We start from the raw sequence: 18,875 nt of genomic DNA on the forward strand, positions 1-18,875 counted from the left end.
CAGATATTAGAAGTGGGTTCTAACTTCAGAGATACTTTGAATATTCAAAGTGCTTTATGTGAAGTTTGTGTTTATTAAAAGATTCCTCAAATACAGGGAGAGAAAAAGGTTTAGGTAAAGAAAAGGTCTCATACATTTTGTCTCTAATGCTCAGAAATGCAGAGTAAAATTCAACTGACCCTTGACCCTGCCAAAAAAAATAAATAAATAAAATAAAATTACTGAAATCCAACCAGACAAAATCTGGGATGCCTTAAAAGTGAAAGCAGCAAACCATCCTGATGACTTTAGCCACCCAAGTCTCCTGTATTGCCATAGGAATATCTCACCATTGATACACTTCTTGTCCCTCCAACACTCTCCTTGAATAACACTTCTTTTTGGCAACTAGAGATGTGCTGTGTCATCCCTAGGGTGGCAAAAAAACATTCAGACACTTGGTATATACAGACCACATTAAAAAACATCACATCAGAGGATAAATGGTGGGCACTGGGACTAAGGAAGTAGAATAATAGAATCACAGAATGACTTAAGTTAGAAGGAACACTGAAAATTATTAAGCTCCAAGCCCCCTGTTGGGGGCAGGGTTGCCAACTGCCAGATCAGGCTGCAGAGAGCCCCAAGCAACCCCGCCTGGAACACCTCCAGGGGTGGGGCACCCATCCCTGTAAGTAGGCAGCAGTTCATGAGGCATCATTTAGCACCTGACTGTTGCTCCCAGAGGCTGAGAATTGATACAGCAGCTACATGGAATTGTGCTGTCGCTGCAACCATCATCTGACCAATCTGTGCTGCCCTTGTGTATGAAAAAGAATTTTCACCTTCTCAGATGCTGTGGGTCACTGTGGGTAAAGGAGTCAATTCACGTAAATGCAAAAGTGGGGTTAATAGCTCCTAACCTTCACTACGGTTAAAGGAATCACTTTGTGTTATACAGCACAGCTGCTGCAAAATAAAATGCTGAGATAGATAGTCAGCCTGGTGGTTGAATGCTTTGCCTTTGTGCTGTGCTTGCTTCCTGACCTAATCAACACCAATGAACCTCTAAAATCATTGAATCATTGTCAAAAAAAAAAAAAAAAAAAAAGGCTGAGGAAACTCATTACTCTCGGATTCGAATGCAATTGGAAGTTGTATTTTGTTTTAACAAGGATTCATGAATGAACATGTCCAGGCACAAAGCCAAAGTTAGCCACAGTGTTTGTAATGGTCCTATGCCCAGGAACCCTTAACTCCCAGCTTGTAAGCACGTATTCTCTCAGGAAACAAAAAGCACGTGTAAGAACATATAATGTATTTTCAGAGGAAAAGTAGGCTATCTATAGATTTGAACAATTCAGAGATAAAGGAACTTTTGTATGTGCTGAATCCATGGAAAATATTTTATTATATCCATACTATTGACCGTACTACTTTGCTCTGCATACAATACATACATTTCCAACAGAAATTTCAGGAGCAGATTAGAGAAGTACAATGTAGCTGCTAAAGCCAACTCCCTCCAATCACAGGATAAGGTTATGGTTTTCCTTAAAAAGAGGTGTAATGATAAACAACCCATGAGAAAAAAATATATAAGTTTATAGATAGTTTTAAATTGATTTCACACAATGAAATACAACTGCATTCTTAGAAAGGTTTACTGATAGCTAAGGTTATTCAAGCCTCAAAGCTGCTCAGAAATTATTTAAGCTTTATATGCTGAACAGTTATGATTTAGAAGGTTCTGCCAATAGTCTGTGGTGAAAGTTTAAACTAAGTGAATTGGGAACAGGATGCAGGATTATGAGAGACGTGCAGGAAATAGGATAGCATTTACTGTGACAAGACACTTAGAGCAAAAGGGCTAAAAACAGTTCCGTTCTTTGTTTATTTCTGCTCATATGGGAGTGTGACTAATAGCAGAAGTCAATTTAGAAAGCTCTCATTTAACTTGCCAACACAGTGTGAGAGCCAGCTTAGAGTGAGAGAAAGGTGTAGCATGCTCCGTATTTAAAGGCAGCCTTTTACTGAAAGTCAGGTATCCTAAGAAACAGAATTCGCCCCTTTCTTAATCTACAAGGCTATCGGAGGCTGTAGTTGTAGCCCCATCACTGGAAACTTTCCACATGTTCTCGTGTGATCTCTTTTAACCACCAGGAAAACAACTTCTTCTCTTGACCACAGCTAGGTGTATCAAAAGGGCTGCAGTGAACACTGCACAGTGTCAGACTACTGGCACTGATTTTGGCGGTCATGCTAACGTAAGTTAGCAAGATTGCTGATGCTGCATTGCTTAATTATGCTCTCTTTGACTTCTCCTTTGCCCTCCCCTGTGATGCTGAAAATTTTTGGCAATGTGGCTGAAAAACAACCAATGAAATGTTTTGTTTTGCTCTCTGCCAGGTCATTCTTCTGGAGTGGGTGCGTAAACTGGCACGGCTGCTGGGGAAGTAAACAAAACTGTTAATCATTTTCAGTCTTAATTTGAAGTAAGAGCTCAGGGACAGGCATCTAAAAGAGCTGTTCAAAGTAACAATAACTAGAGCTTCTATGGACACTTGAAAACATAAAAAACAATCCTAGCGTTCTGCAAACCTTAAGAAAACATCTCAATGAGAAGACTTCAAATCTTTTGCTGGATGGGCCATGGCTGTGGGCTCATGCAGATTACGCTAGTTCCCCAAACTAGAATACTCAGCTGCCTTGACTTTCAAAAAACTTTGTCAACTAGCTTTCTTCTGAAAAGATGTTAATTGATTTGTTTTTAGATGTATGTACCCTTAGGTACATAATTGCATCAATTTCCATTTTTGATCACCTCTATCAAGACAGTGAATAAGACACAGATTCACAGATTCTGAATCTGGGATTCAGATTACTCCAGAGAGCAGATTAAACTAAGAAAACTTCTAAAATAATTCTTCATAAGAATGAAGTACCTTATCTCTTACTACCAAGAGAAGTTCAGAGTTCATTTAAAAAAAAAATAAGAGGCAGATGGTCAGATAACAGCATGTTCTCGCATTATTAGAGATTAGTAATGGGTACAGCACATGCCCACTGCTACAAGCAAATCCATTCCATTCCTATCCACAGACACACATTAAATACATCACTTCATTGTTTGTGGGTTGGTTGCTCTACCAAAGATCTGTTTGCTTTGAAATACTCTTAAGTGCAAACACAGCTTTTTCTTTACTCCATCAAATGTCACCTAAGAAGACACTGGTTAGTGACATATACAAGCTGAACTCACAATTACCTGAATTACTGCAGAGTCTAAAGTGTCATTACAGTAAAATTGTTCCAGATACTGTCCAGTGAATACTTTTCAAAGCACTTTGGGAAGTTACTGTCTTGTAAAGCAACATCACATTCACTGAAACACAGAGAACGTGAAATGCATATATGAAATTGAGAACAGATTGAATTTATAAAATGAGAAATACCAAGCAGCTTTCTAACCAGTAACTTTGCACTTTGACTGAAGGATTTCACGTCTGTCTCTGAATGATAATTTTCAAAATTGCACAAGAAATGCTATTTTGTGAATGTTCTCTCCTAATTGAAAAATGCTGTGAAGTACACCAGAAATTCTCTGAAATTTAGTTACAGTTAAAGTTTTACTGCACAATTTTCAATAACCACTTCCTATTCTTATCTGTAGTCATTGCTGGTTAGTCAATGAAGAACTGCACCAAAAAAGCTAGACAGGCACCATGTCAGCCTACTGGGATACTGTAAAAACCATTGCTTACAGATTGCTGTTAAATCTTTTAATAAAATGTCCCACAGTCCAAAGATTAAAGACTCGTTTTTATATTGCAATAAGCAGAAATCACTTTAGTACCTTCCTGGGTGGGATGTAATTCCAAACACAACCACCTCAAGTATAAAAATAGAAGAGGAGAAATTTTAAAAGGTAAATGAAACAACTATATTCATCTTCAGTGCAGTACTTCTGTGACAAGCATCATGATTTAAAGAAGAATGGAAATTCCTCGTTTCCATTCTCAAGAAGAGCAAATATTAAAAAGACGCCAATTATCAAAGCCTTCTTGCTTAGGCTTTGTATACAGCTTTTGGCACCTCTGACAAAAAAAAAGTTTGCTAGAGGAAAATAACTATGTCATGCTTCAAACTCAGTGGCAACCATCTTGAATACAGCAATGTCTGCCTTAAAAAATGGCCGGGTTGCTTTCTTTTTCAGTCCATAGGTTTAGGAGGCAACAGTGTCAGCGAGGGGCAAGCTGAGCGGGACCAGGTGCAAAAGGCTTTGCAAATGCTACAGTTCTTAATTACATACATTTATACTGAGAAGAAAAAAAAAATCACATTTTAAAAGGCAAAGGAAATAAAAAATAGAAAGCTGACGGAAATCCAGCACAAAGCCTGGACAGTATGTTTTCTGTTTATTTAATCACAATAGCTAAAGCCTGAGCAAACTCTGTATTCCAGAAGTCCTTTCTGCAAACTTAAACAGAGATGTGTATTTTCACACCACAAGTCTGCAGATGGGCAGCAGTTACAGGTGGCACTATTTAAAAAACTGCTTTCCACTGAGATCTGTTTGATCTTTTAAATATTATCATTATCAGAAGTCACAGAACGATTTAATGTTTTTATTATTTACACATAAATACCGGAGTCAACAATTCTAAAGGATGAAAATGATTATAGAAATTTAGAAATATTCTTTAAACAAATTAGGAATGCACCAAACCAATTCTGCAACTGAAAAATAACACTAAGAGCTCCATATGTATTCCTAAACATTAACATCTGAGAAACTCACAGAAGCTCACACTACCATCTGGGAGAGCAAGTTAATTAGGTATGAAGAGTACCTAATTTAAATTCCAAACTCTCTGGCCTAGTATGTTTCTTTTATGTTGGGAAAATTCAGACATCCATGTGTATATATAGATGCTAAATGCTAAACTACATTAGTGATAATAGAAAGCGAGCTGTTTACTTTTACTCTTGAATTGCATTTCTGTTCTTAAATTGAGCACGAATGTTAAGAAATGCTCATTGAGTATGTGTTTTGGTACTTAAGTGGTGTTGAGAAAGATAGCAAGAGGATTCCTTCTGCCCTTCGTCCTGGTTTCAGCTAGGACAGAGTTGATTTTTCCTTCACAGTGTCTGGTATGATACTGTGTTTGGCTTTAAGTGAAAAACAATGTTGATAGTACACTGATGTTTTATTTGTTGCTGAGCAGTACTGCACAGAGCCAAGGACATTTCAGTTTCTCAACTTCTTGTGCTGTCCTGCCATTAGGGGGACTAAAAGGTCACAAGGAGATGGGAGGGGACAGAACCAACTGGCCTAAAATGGCCAAAGGCATATTCCATACCATACAACATCATGTGAAAAAAGCCTTGAAAAATGGTGCGGACTGGCTGTGTATTGGCCAGTGGGCAGTGAGCAATTTCACTGTGCATCACTTGTTTTTTTATATGTTACTACTATCTTTTTTTCATCTTTCTTTTCTGTCTTATTACACAGGACACTCTGAAAATAATGCCTCCTATTTATTTCCATGGAAATTACAACTGATACAAAGAGTACAATAATACTTTTTGATATTCATCAAATTCTCAGCTACAAAACACTGGTTTTCAACAGTCACCACCATTAACTGTGCATTTTCACCAGCCATTAACAAGAGCATGGCCATCCAGAAAGTGGCTTGTCTCCCCTGTCATTGTTCCCACTGCTGAAATGCACCACCCATTGCTTCACAGCACTTATATCCACTGTTTGGTCTCCAGAAACGTTCAGCAAGCATCAGTGAATGTCAATGGGTGCAATTTTTTCCACATGGAGGAATTCAATTCCAGACCTTTGCTTCATATGCACTTCTGTCCAGATGCCATTTTTCAGACTGTCCCTCTGCTGCCACCTGTCACAAAGCAACAAAATTGAACAGACTAGTGGTGGGAAGGTTCAACCTGTGCTGCCATGCCACCAGCATCTGCCTCTGATGTCGTGGGCCATCATTATACAATAGAAGGCATTGCTTTTCGAGCAGCCCACATGAAAAGTTTCTATCTCAACTCATGAGTTCTACTTTTTTTTTAAATTTATTTTCTTCCCCAATCCACTGGGAGAGAGAATGAGCAAATGACTGTGTGGTACTTCACTACCTGCCCAGTTAAATCACAACAGCCTGAGACACAGCAAGAGGGAAAGCAGCACAGCAAATTCATCCTGACGAGCAAACTAGAGATCACATTGAAAATCTGCCCCCAGGAAGCCTGCAAGAAAGAAACAACGTCTCTCTGATTTCCTTCTCAGTTAAAGCGATCACAGACTACATTGCCTGTAGACAACTGAATAGTTAAAATACTATTCTTTTTTTTATATTAATTACATCTAAGAAATTACTATCTCCTTGACAGTAATACTGGCCTAGAAGGTCATTTGCCTTGAATGAGCTGAAGTGAGGGGATGCAGTCGATAGAAAGTCAAGGTCAAAGGAATTATTTTTCCAGCTGGATCACTTCTCCAACTATGTTCACTACAGTCAGACCAACACTTGAACCAACTCAGCAGAGAAGACTTGACTTCTTCTTAAACGATCCAAGAAATTCTCTACAACTAATAAAATGATATGAACACAAAAGCATTTTTCTAGCTGTTGCTCCAGTTCCCTCCCATTTTTTTTACACAGACAGTAGTTCAGACAGGAAGCTGACTCAGATTTGGGTCTGAAACCTGGTTCTGATCGCCATTCATGAGAGGAGTTTTTGCAGCAGTTACTCCAAGCGTTCTACAGTGAAAACACAGCAGAAAACCACAAATTGCTGATGTTCAATCCTTTCTCTTCAGCAACAATTCCCAAGGCTAAGAGGCACAAACCTGAACAACACAGTATTATATGCTTTAAAAATTAGAATTCATATTATATATATTATATAAAATATTATATATACATAATATTTTTCTTTAGATAAAAAACATAAGCAAAAAGTTAATCACTAAGCTAAAACGGAAGAAATAAGCATATTCGACAAAGACTGAAGATTCACCTAAATTATCCAGAAGGTAAAATCTAACAAAGAAAAACATACAACGTCAGTGCATTATTTTTCAGTTCCTTTTTGAACATTTACTTTTGGCTATAGCATATCTGAAAGATGTCAGTTTCTCTCCACATATTTCAGAACACTAATCTAGGTCGGACTAATAGACATTTCCCTCAGACTAATTCTTTAGATCCCAACTTCCCTTGCCCAAATGGCACAAGACAACTAGGACATAACCCGCTGATGCAGTGCTTGCATCCTGCTCTACACACAGACCCTTCCTGTCTACTTCCAGGCATAGAAATAAGGTGTCATCTGTGAAGACAGCAGGATTTGGCAACTGTAACTCTACCCTGAACGTAGAATAAAGCTCCCAATAATATCATAGAATTATAGAATGGCCTGGGTTGAAAAGGACCACAATGATCATCTAGTTCCAACCCCCTGCTATATGCAGGGTCGCCAACCACCAGACCAGGCTGCCCAGAGCCACATCCAGCCTGGCCTTGAATGCCTCCAGGGATGGGGCATCCACAGCCTCCTCGGGCAACCTGTTCCAGTGTGTCACCACCCTCTGAGTGAAAAACTTCCTCCTAATAGCTAACCTAAATCTCCCCTGTCTTAGTGTAAAATAAATACAAATGAATTCAGCAATGGGAGAATTAAGGATGAAGGTTTTTTCCTTTTGTTTCTCTAATATTTTTTATAGTACTTGCAAATTACTCAGATCAAAAAGCAGAACTTCTTTATGGTAAGGATGTTGGAGCACTGGAACAGGTTGAGGAGTCTCCTTATATGCAGATACTGAAGACCTATCTGGATACCTACCTGTGTGGCCTATTGCGACCTGTTTTAGCAAGGAGATTGGACTCAGTCTCTTGAGGTCCTTTCCAATCTCAGCAATTTTGTGATTCTTTGGCAGAATTTGAAGTAAACAGCAGCTGGGAGGGGAGTGAGAGCAGCTGTACTGGAGTTCAGCTGCCCATTAGGGTGAAACCACCACACAGCTACGTTAAATATAAGATAACACTCAAGATAATACATTCAATACTTCAAAATAATAATGGATCTCAAGAAAGAGGAAGTCAGTAACACGAACCAATCCATCTACAGTGCCAAAACAGCATTAATTCTACGACAAAAACAGGAATTGTTATTTTATATTAGTCCCAGTACATTTCTCTTTGTTATATATTTTACTAATAGTATCAAATGAATAGGAAATATAAATAATGCCAGAATACCTAAAATAAAAAGTGTATCATTTAGTTAAACAAAAACGATGCAAATCCAACAAGAGCAGAAGGAAATTATTTTAAGTATGTCCCCTTGATATAGACCAAAACATTCACATGTTAGAAGAAGAAGTTAGATTCTTGCAAATCTCTACTGTTCCCTAATAATCACTAGGAAATAGAGGCCATTATTTTACATTCCTTGCTGGCTTGCTCCTGAAGACATTGAAAAGGCAGCAGGGATAGCTCTGACTTCTTATTCCATTGGTACACTGCTTGTAAATCCCAGAAGTCAGAACCCAGCATTTGTCAACAGCATCAGGAGATTAACAATGTGGAATGACATACAGCAATGTTGTGTTTTATAAAAGGTGTCTAACAAGTTACTGTTTCCTCCAATCATGTTCTAAGAGGAAATACTTGGTGCACAATCACTGTTTTTTCTAAGACTGCGGTTCATCTGCATCAGCAAATAAAACCGCGGACATGAGAAATTTACCCACAATGATCACCAATTTATTACTGCTGCCAATAATAATGATTGCAAAGCTTTAGGAAACAGAGTATTTATTTATATATCACACAGTAATATTTCATCTTATACTTCAATGTTTTTTCCAAATAATACTGTCCACATTACCTTATTTCATTAGTTCCTTCCAAAGAAAACAAAACCAAGTTCTTTTCAGTTATTCATTTAAGAAAGAATGAGTTGCTAAGCATTCCTCAAGCTATTTTCTAAACCATTGGAAAGAACTGTGTTCAGTGGGCAACCATTCCAATCTTGCACTATCTTCACTCACTGAAACAAAACCAATTTTCTCTCTAAAGAATTTAACAGGCAGTTACCAAAGCTATTCAGATGAAAAATAAACTAATAATATCAATCTGTACTTTCCACATTCAAATCTAATTTATGCTCTTATATGCACACTTGCCAGGAACATAAATACATCAAATTCAAAGTAAGAAAACAAAATCATTAGCTAGTAAGTAAATTTAACATCTGTCAATCCATACTGCTCTACATTCAGCATCAGCTGATAGAACACTGTCTTTTACTGTCACACACTTCAAGGATCAGAAGGCAGTTGTAAATGGCATGAATAAGTTTGCCTATAAACAGTCATTACTCTGACCAGTTGTTTTATTCCAACTCTTTCCCAAGAGACATCAAAAAGAACAAGCTATATTTCATATTTATAGTTACTTCTGCAAGTATTCTCTTTTTATGCAAAAACAAAGGAAATCAAGTGCTAAAAGTCCCGCGTGCCTTGGCTCAAGCTCACTAGTCAGCTGACAACCTTTTCTGAAATCATCACTATTCTGCAGGCTGGCTGGCTTAAAAGGATTCCAGCTGAGGAATCAAAGCGTACACATACTGCTTCAGACTTCCTCAGAAATAGTCAAGAAATGTTTTGAAGATTTCATAGTTAAATCATAAAGTTCTGAAGAAGAAAATTCCTGTTACAAGCTATCTGCTCAGCATCTGGCACGCTATCCTAACAGAGACCTCATCGTTTCCATGATGCACAAAACCGCAGTAAGAAGAGATTTGGAGAATCACAAATATCTTACGCATCTTGGACAAAGGTGGCCCTTTTACGATTGCCAGTATGTCAGCAAAGCTTTAGCTACTTCTGCAGAGTATTTAGAACTTGGTGATCAAGGGCAGAACAAATAATACAGCCTAGGTATACTACATGCAGTTGAAAATATGATGTAAACGCCATCACAGTTTATGCTGAGCATAACCTTAGAGAATAAATAAAGAAACAAATAAAGAGCAAACTATCTTTTTCACTTATGAAATTTACCCATGAAGAATAGATTGAGCACAAAAGCTATGCAGCAATCTAGACAATACGGTTTTATCCTGCAAGTAATTTTCTCAAATCTCAAGATCTCATGTTTGCATTTGACTCTAACGTGACCAACTATTTTAGGAAGATTCATTTCAAGAATAATTAAGTGAATTCCAGTAACAGCAAGACCAAACTTTTAAAAAAACTGACAAATCCTGTTTGCTGAATTTTCCTATGCAAGTATCAATGACATATCTTTATGTTCAAGAAGATCTCAGCACGTGCATTCAGTTTGAAGAAAAAGAATGGTGCTATTTTCAAACCCTTCACAGAGTATTTATGATCTATTTTCTACTTGGTTTACAGTGATTTGATGACTGCATTCTACTAAATTTGTAGCAACTTGAAAAATGTTTTTCCATAGGACTGAAATCTTACCCGAGTCTCTGACCCTGCAATGGGATCCAACAGCTCAGCAATTAAATTCATGCATACTCACTGAATTCACAGAAAAAAAAAAAAAAAGAAAAAAAAAAAGACAAGTATCTATTTGACTGTTTCTTTTTCACTTAAGAACATTAAGGGTTTTATTTCCCCTCTAATGGCCTTTCTACAAGATAAACAAGTAAAACACTTCACTGAGATTTCAAATTGTAAAATATAAAGAGGTCAGATACTTCTAAAAGTGAAAAAAGTGACGCATTTGAAGGAAGAAAAAGAATAAAGAAAAGAATAAAATCAAGAGAAATTACATACACATACTGGGAAAGATTAATCAGTTTGGAAAATAAAACCTTCACCTTTTCATTGTGTTTCCTTTTTCTCATAGTTAGCTCCAATAATCTTTAACTTAAATGGAAAAATTATTCATTTGAAAAACTGCTTAACTGAGTCATTAATATGTATCCTGGTAAAAATGCTTTAAGGTGGTCAGTTCTGAACACTTACCTTCCCAATTTCCCTCTCTGTTCCACATACCCACTATAAATTAAAAAATCAACAGAAAATTTTTCATCAACCAAAAATCTTGCCCTGTTATAAGTTTATATTATAGTAACTATCTAACTCTATCATATATGAGCATTTATCATTTTGCTACTTTAGAATATTCATATAACTGGAAGTAGTGGGAGACCTACTCTCTGTCTTCTATGCTCCAAGGAACAGGAAAGCCTTAAGTAAGGTTCTTCCTGGATTAATAAATTTCCCCGAATCTGAGTCAGAAAATCTTTTCTTTCACGTCCCTGTGTTCTCATAAGTGAAAGGGAAACAAGGATAGACACAATCAGAGGTCAGATCAGTGATGATTCATCTTGCACAATATTTTAAAAAATCCCCCTTAAGGTTAATCCTTAAAACTTCTTTATTTGTGATTGACATCCATGGAAGAAAAACAGTTGTGTGATTCATGTGGAACTTATAAAAAAAATCCTTGTAAGAGAATACACTTCAAACTTCTTTAACAAAGCAACATCAGAAGAGAGATGTAAATGAATGCATACTGTTGACTCATAAGTATGGAAACAAAGGGAATACAAATAATTCAACAAAGGACAAATCTGACAGCCTGTTCTATAATACATTGTGCACAAATCTCTCAGCGGTGATAAATCTGGTTTCATCTTAACATATCACATTTTTATTACTATTGTGCATACTATAAAAATTATTTCATTAAACCAAAGTACTGATCTTGATTTCCATTCCAATATATTTGTTTACAGTTTAGTTTATTGCACCTTGTGCCTAACATGGCAGAATGGGGAAAAGGAAAGGTACAGCAGCATTAAAAGCCTATTTTGAAAAAAAAAAAAAAAAAATAGAGAACAGTTTTGGACTGGTGCAGAGTATTTGGCTGAACAACCCATTAAAAACTGCTGAAGTCTACGTTAGCACATTTTTGCCTTTGCACAATTTCAAGTGATTCTTATGAAATACACAAATTAAAAAATAAAATAAAAAAAAGCACTTCAAGACGAATGGAAAAAGGCATTATTTTATATAAAAGGAACCCGCATGCAAAACATTTTTGCTAGCAAACTTACCAGTCGTCTCCTTTCCTCTTCTACAGCAATCAAGAGCCGCGCAAACTCTTTCAGTGATTGAGCTGAAAAGTAAACCACAAAAAAAAGGTCACAGTTTTATTTAAGACCAGGCAAATCCGTTAACTGGACTGATGCTGGAGCAATAAGATATAATGCTTACACAGCACTTCCCTGTAGTCAGTATTCATTACATGATGCAAAGACCAAAGTGAAAAGCAGGACAGCAGTAGAGAGGAAAGCAATCTGAGCACTGTCAGGTAAAAAAAAAAACACGACATTTTAAAAGGAATGTGGCAAATAGATTACTCTGAAAGATGCCAAGTCCTGTCTCGAAACAAAGAATTTTACATTCAGCCACAACATCAGGCAGCAAAAAGAGAATGCAAAGAAAAATCTTGTGTTTGTCATATTACAGTGCAGCCACAAAAATTCCAAAGAGTAATGATAAATATTTAGGTGAAAAATTGACAGTCACGATTTCAGAAGAATTCTGCTAAAACCATGAGAGAAGCCTTGCTCAAAGTTGCTTTCAAATATCAGTCCAAGGGCAATTCTGGATGTCAACAGAAACATGATGAAAGCCTTAACTCATAAAACTTGGTGAGAAAATGGAAAACGCTCCAAAGTCTTAAGGCCTCATTCTCATGAAACATGCGGTACAAACCTCTCTACAAAACTCCTGTCTGGCTATTTATACTACTTTTCAAGGGAATATGGGCTATTGTGAATTCAGCATCACTGTTCCACAGACAAAGATGTCAGAAGAGAATCAATATTTGAAAGCAAAGCAGATCCTTTGACCTTCTCCTGAGAGCTTCCCTCAACGAACTTGACATGATCTAAAGAAGGGTGCGGTGATAAAGGGGGTTAAAAATCACAACAAAACTTGTGGAATTTTTGAAAGAACAGGGTTGAAAGGAATAAAAATACAAACTTCATAGCTTCTGAGAGTATGCTAACAAAACTGTTGTCCTCTTTACTGTTGTACTGGGTTTAGATGACAAGGTGTAGGTAGCTGGGGAACTGCAGGGGCGGCTCTGTGAGCAGCACCCAGCGCTGCCCCATGTCAGAGCAGAGCAGCTCCAGCTGCTCCCACAGGGACCCACTGCTGAGCAGAGCTGAGCTGTGAGTGATGCTGGGTGCACCTCTGGGAGAGTGGATTGGAGGGAGGGAATCAGTGCTGTGCAACTGCAGCTGTGGGACAGAGAGGTGAGAAATGGGAGAGAAGCGGCCCTGCAGCCCCCAAGGTCAGCGCGGGAGGGCAGGAGGTGCTCAAGGCACAAAGCAGCAGTTCCCTGCAGCCCAGGAGAGGCCCATGGAGGAGCAGGCTGTCCCCCTGCAGCCCACGGGCACCATATGGAGCACATCTCCATGTGCAGCCATGGAGGAGACCACTGTGCAGCAGCAGATGATGGCTGAAGGAGGCACAGCCCATGGATACCCCTGCAGGAGCAGCCCAGGCCAGAGCTGCAGCCTGAAGAGAAGCCTGCGGTGGGGCAGGAGGGCTGGGGGAGCTGCCACCCATAGGGGACCTGTTTAGTTTGTTTTTGGTTCTCAGTACCTTAATCTGTTAATTTATGGCCTCCTGCTACATTAATTTTCTTATGCTGAGTCTGTTTTTCCTTCTGTTTAGGTAATTAGTGAGTGATCTCATTGTCCTTGTAAGCCTTTCCTCACTATATTTTCTCTCTCTACTTCACTGAGCAGCGTGATGAACCTTAGTCATCTATCAATATAAAACGACCACAACTATTTTTTCCATCTTCTTAAGTGCTTTTACCAAATTCGTTACTCTAATAACTCGGCTCAATCCCTGAAAAAATTGACTAAGTAGATTTTCTTGAGGACCTGCTGTATTCTCTTACTTCCTAAAATGGAATCACTATCTAGCTTTCCATAAGCATATTTTGAGGACACACAACCTGCTACTTGCTGGATCATCTCCAAGCTGTTGCTTTATCCCAGCAGGACTTTGCAGTGGTCACCTTTGCATTCTTCTTGTTCTCTTTTAACTTTCTACAGCCAAAGAATGCTTTTCTGTTTGTTCCAGTTTCTTCTGCCAAGACCTCATCTAGTTTATTGTTTGCATCTATAACATTATACCTGCACGTCTTGCCCTCCAGTTCATTATTCGCTGGCAAATCTTTCCCATCATCACTCATGAGCTCTCTGTTCAGCACAAACACACCCGGTGACTTAGACAGTCATCCTGTTGGGTCTCAATCCTTTTCCTACAAGACTTTTCCCTCAGATCACAAATGCCAGAAAATAAATTTTGGCACATTTTCAGTAAGAGGAGTTCTAGGTCTCCTGGATAAGCCTTTTAGCTCAAAGTTATGTCTGACATCAAGACCTTGGTCTGCTGTGCACTGAGTTAGCTCAATCACTTACAGTCACCTCATAATATCTCACCTGTCAAAACCAAGTAAAGAAACAGCTAACTAACTGGTTAAGTCAACTGATGAGGAAGTAATAAGGAGCTGAAGCTGGTGAGGCACTGGCACAGGCTGCCCACAAGAAGCTGTGGATGACCCATACTTGGATGTGTTCAAGGCCAGGAGGGATAAGGACCTGGGCAGCCTGAGCTGGTGGGAAGTGTCTCTGCCCATGGCAGTGGGTTGGAACAGAATGGGCTTCAAGGTCATCCAAACCATTCTGTGCTTCTTTGATTCTGTAACATCTGTTGACTATCTGGTAAAGTATCTGTGCTCCCATTTACGCAACCATAAAACCAAAATAAGCAACAACCAGAACACACAAATTGTTTACTATTTTTTATGTTAGTAACCCCCAGAAATTAAAAAGAAACTATCCTTGCCAATAGAAAATAGAATAGAGCCATCTCCTCCTTTACACCTGTGGCAGAGAGATTCTTTACCCACCACAAAAAAAAAGGAAAAAAAAAGGGGAAAAAAAAAAAAGAATAAGCTAAATAAAACATGCTGTCTGAGTTTTACTACTTACTCAGGGAATTCGGATGCACTGCACAAAAAAAAAGCTGAATTTCTAGTAAAGCCAGCAAGATAAATTGTTTCCAGATTATTTCAGTGAAATAATTGGTCATTTTTAACCACAAGATGATGTGATCCTGCAGTCACATGTTAAAACTCCATCCCTCTCTCATTTTTGGTGTTTTACTGTAGAGTCACTTACAATGACAGAAATTATTTCAAAGAGAAATTATAATGCTTAGCATCATATCTTTGTGGAAACACCAAGACCCAAAACCTACTGAAATAACAGTTTTCCCTACCCACATCAAACTTCATGGTACTCTTCACTTAAGCTTCTGATCACATCATTAAAATTACATTAAAATTACCTTATTACAACAAAGTCTCTTGAAATTTTCTTTCAGCATCATCTGTAATGAGAATGTTAACACTACAGCTTTTACTGGCCAAGCACAAACACTGCCTGTTCCCAGCCCCATAATAAATGAGTAGGTCTTCACATTAATCATATGGAAAAGGTTAGGAACAAGAAAAAAATAATATAGGTGAGAAGAAATAAAATATGCTCTCTGCTAAGAAAACATTCAGTGTTTAAAGCACAAAAAGTTAGTAAACAATGAACAGTGGGAACCAGAAACTGAGCAGAAAGATGGCAAAAAAGAAATAAAAGCAGTAAGAGAAGGTTTTGAGGCAGCTTTTTTTATTTCCAGAGAGTTTTTAACTTCTAATCAAAACTTTTGCATACGATGTAAATAAAAGCAGGTCAGTCAGAGAAAAAAAGAATGAAAAATATGTTCTGTAAGTGTACAAATTTATTAGTATGATGTGCATCAAGCAAAATCTGAACTTACTAACATAACCCTATACAATGCCAAAGTTAAAGACTGAGAAGCAGCTGACATCCTTCTATCCCCATTGCCTCATTTTTAGGGTAGATTATTAAGGTCAAAGTTTCATTAGGAGCACAGAACCCACATCCTACCGTAGCACAGAAAGCAAGGTATGTATTGTTGCTGAGGCATCTTCACATCAGTACTGACTACATTGTCCAGCACTCAAACATATTTTGTTTTTGCTGAGCGTCCCTTTCCAGCACAGGAGGAACACAGGGGAAAATAACACGCATACTGTGTACTTCAGAGAGTACTGACGGATGTACTGCCTGTACACAGATGGAGCTCAGCCACAGGGATGTCTCTGGTGGCTTCAATGGTTCTTCTGTTCTTGCAATTGTGCTGCATAAGCATCATGTGTCAAAAAAAAATAAATAAATACCATCACTAGCTACCCTACAACACTAATCAGTATTGCATTAATTCTGAATATTTTGTAACAGCACACCCTTCTTTCCATAGGATGTGTAAGCCCGATATCATTATAAACAGAGTACGTCTTCAGAGAACTTCATCTGTGTTTGAGGAAGCAGGAGGTCCCCTGCCACTTTTCCCTTCTTTCTTCCTTCTTTTTATACAAACATCCTTTGCTTGCATGTATGTGGTAATTCTGCCTCACTTGAGGACTCTGCTGGACAACAGAGGGATGAACAACACAGCCCTCAATACAGGGCGCTGGGCCTTCCCAAGAAGAGCTCAGCAGTTTAGCTCCACAGCAAATAAGGGACTCACAAATGTTCGGGCAATAATAATTTGAGATACACTGTGTAATTAAAAAATGGAAGATTTTGAAATCAGAATCATGTGTGTTAAACGTGGCCTATTTCTGTCTGTCACAAAGTCCACAAGTTCCACCCAAACGTCACAACCCTTTTCTTAAAACTGCAACATGCTGTTTTTATCCAGAATATGCTCAGAGGAATTAAAGTGAACTTTGTAAATACAAAAGGGTGTGGGAGGGAGGAAGAGTCAAATTACTTTACAAGAGGAAATGTCATGGGAATACGCAGTTAAGAAATAAATGCTGAAAACATAAGGATAATGTGGAGCACAATATGTAAACTAAAGTTTTATAATAAGGTTTTTCAATTATTTTCACAAAACAATTGTTATTGATAGGCTGCTTTAAGTAACGCAAAGTGCTGCCTTAATCAACTTAGTAACACATTATTCCCTCCAAATCATTAGCTTATGTAATCCAAATAGTTGTACAGTCTGCTTCTTATTTAAGGGCAATCCAAAGGATTTGTAAGATGCACTTGGTATTGTGATGGAAATGATGTCTTTGAAAAGACAACTTCCAACACGTAAAAACAATTGTATATTTACCCTGCTCTATTAACATTCATCATTAAAACTGGTCACCAGTTTTTTTCTCTGGAGTGTTCTCAACCCAGCAGGAATTTGTTGCAAAATCTTCCTTGTTCAGGACAAGCAGTCTCTACTATTTTATTTTTAAAGTCTTTTAATTCATTTGCTTCACAAGGAAGCAAACGAATAGTATCAACAGCTTAAAGTGTGATGGCGAAGATCAACCATGTTTTCTTCTCCAAAATTGAGTGTTTTGTGTCTTTTTTCATCCTGAACATTTTAAACATACCATACAGCTCTACAGACACGTCCACCTGCACATTCAAAGTTTAGTGAAGGACTGTGAGAGAGAAGACAAAGGATAAAAATTCTTTTATCTGAATTTATAAAATGGATTATTAAGAATATGCTTCCTTTATGATTTAGAATTCTCATCTACTGTACTGGAATCAACCCTGAGGTCTACAGGGAAAACAAATTTCATGAATTTTTTATTATATACTCATGTAGAGAACACATCACCTGGAAACAACATACCTGGAGAGATTTTTGAAGCTACTCTACCAATAGTTAGCTCAATACCACCATACAGTGTTGAGCTGCAATGCTAAATGTTGCACACATTAGGTATGATACTGTCTGTATTTAATGAGTGAAGAGTAGATAAGGTTATATAATCTAACTCAAAATCAACTCAGTGTATAATCTATATATTCAGTATATAATCTAATTCAAAGTGAATTCAAAGACATAATGTCAAGTTTAAAATATAATGTTCAATGAGAGACAGAGTGGAAAGTTACTGTGGAAGACAGAATTGAAGTAAATACTCTCTTCTGTGAAACGGACAGTTTAACTTACATTTATTAAATGGGCCATTTTAAATAATCACTAGGCAATATTCAAACACTCTAAGCCACACACTAAACAAGATTTTATAGTATTTTAAGAATCTATTACCATCATCTTCAGGTATGTGAATGCCAGGATAGAGAAAACATGCAAACAGAAACACATTGTGCTGTATATGTTACTTATTAAGAGAATCTAGTGCAGCAAATCTGCAAAAAATGTGCAAAGCTGGCAGAAATTTACATCTTCATGGACTGACTGGGGTAGTGCCACCTCCCTGCACCCAGCCCTGCTGGCAAGAGGACCAGTCAAACGCATGACCCCCAGAGACCAGTCACCATTAGCGCTGACACAGCAGGCTCTGAACTCCTGCTGGAGCTCAAGCACCAACTAATGCCTGCAGGGGAATTTTCCCAGTAATATATTACCACATCAGAAATCAAAATGGACATCAGACCCATAAGGAAATTTCCTAAGGATTAACGCTAGTTTACTAGACTTCTGTGACAAATCACAACAAATATAAGTGTAGGCAGGAGGGCTGGGAGATAAGACTTTCTTTTCCACTTCTGAAATGCAACAAAATGTATTCTTAAATAGTTAGTGTTTCACAGAAGTATTTCCAGAACTTTTAATGACAAGTTTTATTTGCAGGCACAAATGCTATTTCAAGCAGTTTTTCAAAAGCCACAACATCAAATAAAATTTCCGTGTTTCTTTCAGTGGCTTTAAGCCGTACTGAAAAAGTGTGTGGAGAGGGAGG

The 18,875-nt window shown here is 37.9% G+C and overlaps 1 protein-coding gene across 2 annotated transcripts in view; it reads right to left on the reverse strand.

The window, feature by feature from the left end:
* ARHGAP42 (Rho GTPase activating protein 42) overlaps nt 1-18,875 on the reverse strand; it is a 168,561-nt gene that overhangs the window by 105,332 nt on the left and 44,354 nt on the right. For both annotated transcript variants that reach the window (XM_085216322.1, XM_085216321.1), the window contains exon 3: nt 12,103-12,164. In XM_085216322.1, coding sequence (XP_085072448.1) covers nt 12,103-12,164 — 62 coding nt within the window. The remainder of the gene's footprint in view (nt 1-12,102; nt 12,165-18,875) is intronic.

The sequence above is a fragment of the Meleagris gallopavo genome, chromosome 1, assembly GCF_905368555.1.
Source record: "Meleagris gallopavo chromosome 1, MGAL_WU_HG_1.1, whole genome shotgun sequence".
Classification (NCBI taxonomy): Eukaryota; Metazoa; Chordata; class Aves; order Galliformes; family Phasianidae; genus Meleagris; species Meleagris gallopavo.